Source organism: Colossoma macropomum, unplaced genomic scaffold, assembly GCF_904425465.1.
Source record: "Colossoma macropomum unplaced genomic scaffold, Colossoma_macropomum, whole genome shotgun sequence".
Taxonomy (NCBI): Eukaryota; Metazoa; Chordata; class Actinopteri; order Characiformes; family Serrasalmidae; genus Colossoma; species Colossoma macropomum.
The window spans coordinates 42,163,285-42,170,721 of NW_023494791.1; the positions used below are offsets into that span (position 1 = coordinate 42,163,285).

Sequence of the window (7,437 nt, forward strand, 5' to 3'; positions counted from 1 at the left end):
CATTCTTTTTTTCTCCCCTCTTTCTTTTCTTTTCTTGTCTTTTCTTTTCTTTTTTTTCTTTTGGATGTCACTGTAACCCCGAAAGGAAGTGAGAAGCAGCGCTCTCATCCCGCATGAGATTAATGGCCCTGCGAATGATATTCTGATTCCCTCCCATTAAAACGCCATGTCAGGAGTTTAGCAGCAGATTACAAATGTAAACTTTTTTTTACTGCTCTTCTGCTACTGCCACATGGGAACGTGACATCTGGCTTCTGCTTCAAAGCACAATCAACTCTGTACTATCCAGACGAACATCCTGAGTTTGGTACGATAAGGCAAATTTTAAAATAAGTGGTAAACAGAAAACTTTGTGAATCAAAAAATGCCACTCAATCCGCAGCCACAAACAAAACTACATGCTACATAATTTCACCAATTAAATTGCAGTCAAATCAAGACTTTGCATGGCTTATCACTGGCTTATCACTGGAGCCCTTTGCTATGCAAGCCAAACTGAACATGGTTTGTAACCAGTCAGCTAATTTTGCATTCTTACACAAAAAAATTCAGTTATATTTTAGCTGGTAGATATTTTACCACTGGTGTCTGTGCCTTACCACTTCTCTACAGCTCAGGATGCAACTTCCCTGAACACAAAGGTCCCTATTCACCCGTGTGCCCATACAACAAAGCTGATCTAGGGTCAGTTTTCTAGCTTTCGTTACAGGCTTTCATAGCTATGTGCTCTAATGCACTACTGATTCAGAAACAGCTACCTTAAAAAGGTCTTTAGCGATCTTTCAACATGAAAACCCCTACATTTTTGACCACCTATTGCAAGACACTTTTGTAGCCCTTGAGCAAGGTTCAGTTTAGCTCATTTTGTAACTATGTAAGCCTCAGAAGTCATTACACAATATTATTTCTCATTGACAGACATGGCGATAGCAAAAGCATGCTGCAGTTTAATATTAATTTTTCTTACTTGCAGCTCACTGAAAGTTCTGTAGAAAGTGCAAATTTGAAACTTTCAATCATAGTAAGTAAAAGAAGTGATATTTTCATATGATTTGAATGTGATGAAGCATTACTGGTGTTGCTTTGCAAAAAGAAAAACAATCTTTTATGTGTTTGTTGTTGTTGCCATAAAAACAAATAGAACACAATCAGAAAATCTTGCAGCTTTCAGTACAGACCGGATATCAAATGTATCTGTTATCAGAACAGTATCTGTAGTCAAGTCCTACACTCATAAAACTGGTTCTTCAAAGGTTTTCAGTAAAGACAGTGGTTCTGTATGGGAGCCATAAACACTCGAACCATTTGCTTGCATGAATATTTCACTGTATGGTCAAGTGGTTCTCTATGATGGAAAACCATTTGTTTATGGCTTTTAAAGAACTATTTTAAAAAATGCCTCTGTATTGCACCATAAATTGAGTCAAAGAACCCTTTTTGCTAAGAGTGTAGATAATCAACTAAATAATTACACAATTACTTTTAAGTATATCACAAAACAACATTAATAACTCAAACTTCAATGGTTACGCACAGTGCAAAACACTGCATGCTATTAATCCAACTTTTGGGTAGCACCGTCAAACGTTCAGGTCCTTTTTCGTTTCAGAAGCCTATGTATCACAACTGCTGCAACAACAAATGGTCCTTTCTTAGGAACAGTCTAGATGGCAATATGCAGCCTAGTGTGCACAAACACACCCTCAAGGCCCACTGACCACAAAAAGGCAAAGAGAGTACGCTCGCCATGGGGAGTAAGTGGAAGAGAAGTGGACTGGTTTTGTTTTATGGTTTCTGAGTTCCAGTAAAGGTTGGTCTAGGTGGTGCCACCCATGTGCTCAGCTGTAAGAAAGAGCTTGTTCCGATAATGCACAGGGCGTCAGGGGAGGCCATTACTACACAGCGCCATCAACATCACAAGCAAGACGCAAATGTACAACAATACAGATAAATACAAAAGGTTAGAGTTATGGTAGAGGGACAAAATCAAAGTGACTTCACTCCTTAAACTTCAATGGCCTGTATGTTCTTAAAAATAAAGCTTCCTCAGTGGTCACCATGAATGTATAGTTCAAGGAAAAACCTTTAATTAGCGCATAAACTTTACATTATGTTGGGGTTCTGCTTATTTATGAATATGGTTCTTTAAAGAACCACCTATTAAAAGGTTTTTGAAGTGGTTAAATGGAATCAAAGTCTTTTGGCACCTTTATTTTTGACAGTGTATGTGGATCCACCATTGAATTAATCAGTCTTATAAAGATATAATTTATGTAGTTATATGTAATTATATGTTCTTATGTTACACTAATTACAATGTAGTTACTGTTTTTTTTATAAGCCTGTAGTTTAATTAGGTAAACGCATTGCCTAGGTTTAGAAGGACTTCAGCACAACTGTCTGAATTACATTTGCAGAGGAACTGCTAATAAATGCTGTTTTAGTAGCAATTCATCACTCTTATAACTATATACATTGCATATAACCATAGTTCACATTTTAGTTTCATAAGTGTTACTATGTAGTTACCATATAATAAGTCTTAACATGAATAACTGAATATTATGCCTGCTGTTTAAGTGGTTAAAAGCTTTGCCAAGATTTAGATGGACGTCATCGCACCTGTCCGAATTACACTTGCAGAGGCACTGCTAATAACTGCTGTTTATGCAGCAACTATGTTACTTTGCATATGTGTATGTTACAAATTACTTTCATAGTTTCATATGAGTTACAATGCATTTACTAAATAATAATAAGTCTTAAGGTAAATAACTGAAAAATAAGCCAGGGGTTTATATGCCTAACTGTATAGTTTTTAAGTTACATATAACTTATGTTTCACATATTAGTTTCTATGTAGGTACTAAACAATCACTCATAAATAACTGAATAAGCCTGCAGTAGAAGTGGTTACATGCATTGGAAAGGTTTAGATGGACGTCACCGCAACTGTCTGAACTACACTTGCAGAGGCACTGCTAATAACTGCTGTTTAAGTAGCAACTCTTCATGCTTAGAACCGTTACTTTGCATATGTATTTTACGTTTCCTAGCTTCTTATGAGTTACAATGTAGTTATTGATTTAATCATATACCTTAAGATAAATAACATAATAATAAGCCAGCAGTTTACTTTGATAACTGTATGGCTTTTATGTTACATGTAACCATATATTTTATGTATTATTTTCCGTGCAGGTACTGAATAATGAGTCTTAAATAACTGAATAAGCCTGCAGTAAGCCTGCAGTTACATGCACTGGCAAGGTTTAGATGGATGTCACTGCAACTGTCTGAATGATATTTGCAGAGGCACTGCTAATAACTGTTCCTTTAGTAGCACATTTATAACCATATAACTTTTAAGCACTGTATAACTGTATATTTCATATACTAGTTTCACAGTAGTTACAGAATAATAAGTCTAAACATAAAAAACTCAATAAGCAGGCTGTTTACGTGGATAACTAAATAACTTATAATTAACATATACCTATGTATTTCATGTATTAGTTTCATAACAGTTACTGTGTAGTTATTGGACAATAAATCTCACGATAAACATCTGAAAAACCTGCCTGCAGTTTAAGTGGTTAAATGCATTGCCAAGGCTTAGATTGCCTGAATCACACTTGCAGAGGCACTTCAGCACATACACAGGTCCACCCAGTAACACTTGCAACGGCCGAAGCCACACATCATTTGTGAGCGTCGTTCGCCCTACAAACTGCTGTCACTGTCCCTGTTCTCCATCGAAAGCTTACAAGCAGCAGCAGAGCCAGGGATGACCTACCTCTGAGTAAACTGGAGGAGTAGCTAGTGAAGGAGTCAAAGATGCTGTTAGAAGCCATGTGTCACATCCAGGAGGGCTAAATCCTGCACTGCCGCTGCCCTCTCCTTACAGCTCAAGGAGCCACAGTCTGTTGAAGTGAACGGATGATGAGAAAGAAAGAGAAAAGTGGCTGTAAGAGCTGCTTGGAACACATAGGCTGCTTGCGACCAAGAATTTGGGGTTTTGTGAACGCCACAGGAATCTTTAGCCACAAGTCCGTTAACAGAACAGCATATGCGCAGAGGTGGATAGAAAGAAAAGAGAAAAGGAGAAAGAGTTAAGGAGAGAGAATAGAAAGAGAACAACCTAACCTCTCAAACTAAGGTTATTATTCAGGTACTATGTAATTACTATGAATTGTTCAGTTAAAAACTGTACAACTATTATATAAACTATATGTATGTAAGTAAGGGCCTATACTGAGTTGAAAGGGTTAAACAGAAGAGAAACAGAAGGACAGAGATGACAGCAGAAAATGACCATACCTGTTTCACTATGGGACTCGTCCTCTATCTCTCTCTCTCTGTTTCTTTTTCTCTCTCTCTGTCTCTCGCTCACTGGTGGTTTGTGCAATAACAGCGTGGTTATTGGAGTGGTCTGAGGGAGGCCGTTTTCGAGGTCCAGGTGCGTCTTGCCGCCTGTTGTCGTGGTGATCGCCGGGGCGACGGCCTGTCAGTCTCCCGTCTGAGGTCACAGCTCCCGCGACAATCCTGCCACTCTCCGGTGCTGCCCTCTGACTGGTGCAGTCCGAGTCACGTGACGCGTGAGGTAACAGGAGTGTTCCCTCCCTTCCACCATCACTCGATCTTCTCTTTCTCTTCTCTGCTTCTTTTCTCACCAGTTTTTGCTTCCTCTCTTTCCAGCTAATGCTTTTTTCCTCTTTTCGGTCAAGCCACGGCCTTTGGAGTTTCAGGGAAAAGAAGCTTCCAGAAGACTTGCTAAGGCAAGCACAAAGAAAGTAAATGCAAAAACAGAGCGAAGAGACACAAAGGGAGGAAAACGAAGAGCACAGAGAAGAAAAGAGCAGAAAGAGCTCTCGGCTGAGGAGTGAGAGTGTGTGTGAGCTGTGTGTGTGTGTGTGTGTGTGTTTGTGAGTGCTGGTGGTTTGGGGCCTGCTAAACCAACCCTCCACCCTCACTTACCACTTGATAGTATCATAATCTTAGCCTCATTAGAAGCAGCCATAGCAGTCTTCTCGTTCACTCTCTCCATCTTACTCATTCTCACTCTCTTTGACTTTGGCCTTTTCCTTTCTTGATGTTTTTGTAAAAATTTTGTAAAAAAAAAATTATTATGTAGATGTAATATAATGTGTAACTTCAATGAGAGACAAATTATAAAAAAAACAAAAAAAAACGAAAGAAAGCACTAACACAAATGCTCTAAAAGAAGGTCCGGCTCGATGCTTAGGTCTCGAATGTAAAATTAACATTATACTGATGAAGCTGTGATGACAATAGTAGATAATTCACTTACTTCCTTGGAAGGCATGTCCTTTACCAAGCTTTGACTGAGTTCTCTTTGAATTCTCTTTCAGCACGCTCCCAATCATTAGATTCATCGGCTCAGGAAAGGCGTCCGAAGTTATATGCTGTTATATGCTGTTCAGCATGTTATGTGCAACTATTTCCACCAGAGAGGTCATCAAATCCTCGAAACGTGTGGTGTAGCTTTGTAAATGAGGTTGTGAGTGTAAAGAACCTTTCTAAAGTTTAAAGAACCTCCACATAATGCAGGGGTGAACTGTGACTATTGGAGCTCAAAATGGGAAAAAAAAACAACCACCTCAATGACAATGCTAATTTCTGTCAATTCTAGTTAGCACTACAAACAAGAGCATATCGCTGTTGTCAGAACAAAACCTCGTATCTCCAAAATTATAACTTTACAGGAGAAGGAAAAACATACTTTTTTTACTTCTAATGTAAGTCAATGGAACCAGACTTTTTTTCAAGAAATGTTGGGTTATTTCTTTTTGTTTAATCATCATGAAATTTACATGCAATGTAAAGGGCAACAGGCATTTTCAAATTATCGCAAAAACTGAAAAACAACAAAACTGGAGACACAAGGTTTTGCTCTGACAGCAGCGACATCTTGGTTGTTGAACGTTAAACGCAAACAACTGACCAACCATACTATATTTAAAGCTTGCAATGGTTATTAGCATGTTGACTAAAATTGACTTCTTCAGTAGAGATGCCACTGTTTTGTATTTCCACATCTAGCTGAAACCTGGTCAGGCTAACCCTCATATTCTTAGTCTGTGAAGTTTCTGGGACTCCCAGAAGGTCCAGAGTGGTGTTTTTTTCTCTCTAAATTGGTCTCACTCATTAAAAATCAAAATCCTGATTGAGCCATTTTCCATCGGGCACCAAAACTTTCACAACCAAAGCTTGACAATGAAATAAGAGTACTATGATAATACCTGAAGGATAATCTTTTTAAATAAAAAAATAGCTAAAAAGCTGAAAATTACACGTTTTTGCTTCACCGAAGTCGACAGGCCTAGAAGGCCCTCTGACATAATGTAAAGAGCATCGAACCACACATGCAGGCCAAGAGTACTTCAGTGCAACAGTTATGCAACCCGACTTCTTCTTTTTCATCTTTCATGTGTCCGTATGGTCAGTTATTTTCTCTCAGACTGTCCTCATGTCTGACCGCCGGACACTAGACCTGGCCCGCTGCTGTCTGGCCAATCAGCTGACTCAGAGTGTGTGTGTGGTTTGCAAACAGTGAGGTGGTCATCTCGGAATGTGTATTCTACTGTCGTAAGTGTGTTTGTGTTTGTTTAATGTTGGACATGCCGCTTAGCACCCTCACTGCCCTGCTAACGAGCAGTTGTGTGTTGGTCAGGAGGCAGCACAGGGAAAATGACATGGTCCCAAAAATGCCCTTCATACGTGTGTGTGAGTGTGTGTGTGTGTTGGTATGGAAATGACACACTCCCAGTGAATGTGGCCGATGGCCGAGGCCACAGGATGGCTTTAAGGCTTATCAGCAGTGTCCTGGCCTAACCTCACTCATACCTCTCTTCACAAGTCACCAATCTCACCTTCTCTTGCTCTTTATAACTACATGGTCAACCATGATTCCACAACATCCACACTTACACTGCTAACCAGGGTACAGCTACAACACTGCTCACCATCATGACCGAAAGCCAGTTGGGCTCCTCAGTCTGATGTCCTTTGTTTGTTGATTTTCTTAGTGAAAAGAAGTGTATGTCCTCTACAGTGCAAAGTTTTTATAGACAGTTACCGTTTATTTGCTGAATTTTGCATAGTTTTATATAGTAACTCACAACGTGTAGGCATGGACTACAAATGTGGACAGTCTGAGGACCGGTTTGAGAACCACTGGTAAAACAAATACGCTTGTTCTCTCTTTGGGTGAGGGAGTGGGGTTAGGGTCACTTACTGGTGGGCCAAATTAAACATCCATGGGCCACACTTTCAGCAGCCCTGAAATAGATGTATTAGGGAACAGTGTGCTTATATGATACAGCACTGGAAAGCAGGGGTGTCCGAAATGACTTTTTGAGAATGTCGTACTTTCACAACTGACTAGCTGCATGTTTCTATTAAAAGAAGTTTATA

At 39.4% G+C, this 7,437-nt stretch overlaps 1 protein-coding gene across 1 annotated transcript in view; it reads right to left on the reverse strand.

Annotated features, from left to right (window-relative positions):
* runx3 (RUNX family transcription factor 3) overlaps positions 1 to 4,893 on the reverse strand; it is an 85,883-nt gene extending 80,990 nt beyond the window's left edge. Inside the window, exons 1-2 of the mRNA XM_036575101.1 lie at positions 4,321 to 4,893; positions 3,797 to 3,923 (exon numbers count right to left, since the gene is read on the reverse strand). Of these exons, the coding sequence (XP_036430994.1) occupies positions 3,797 to 3,854 (58 nt within the window). The 5' untranslated portion in view covers positions 3,855 to 3,923; positions 4,321 to 4,893. The remainder of the gene's footprint in view (positions 1 to 3,796; positions 3,924 to 4,320) is intronic.
* Positions 4,894 to 7,437: the final 2,544 nt, after the last annotated feature.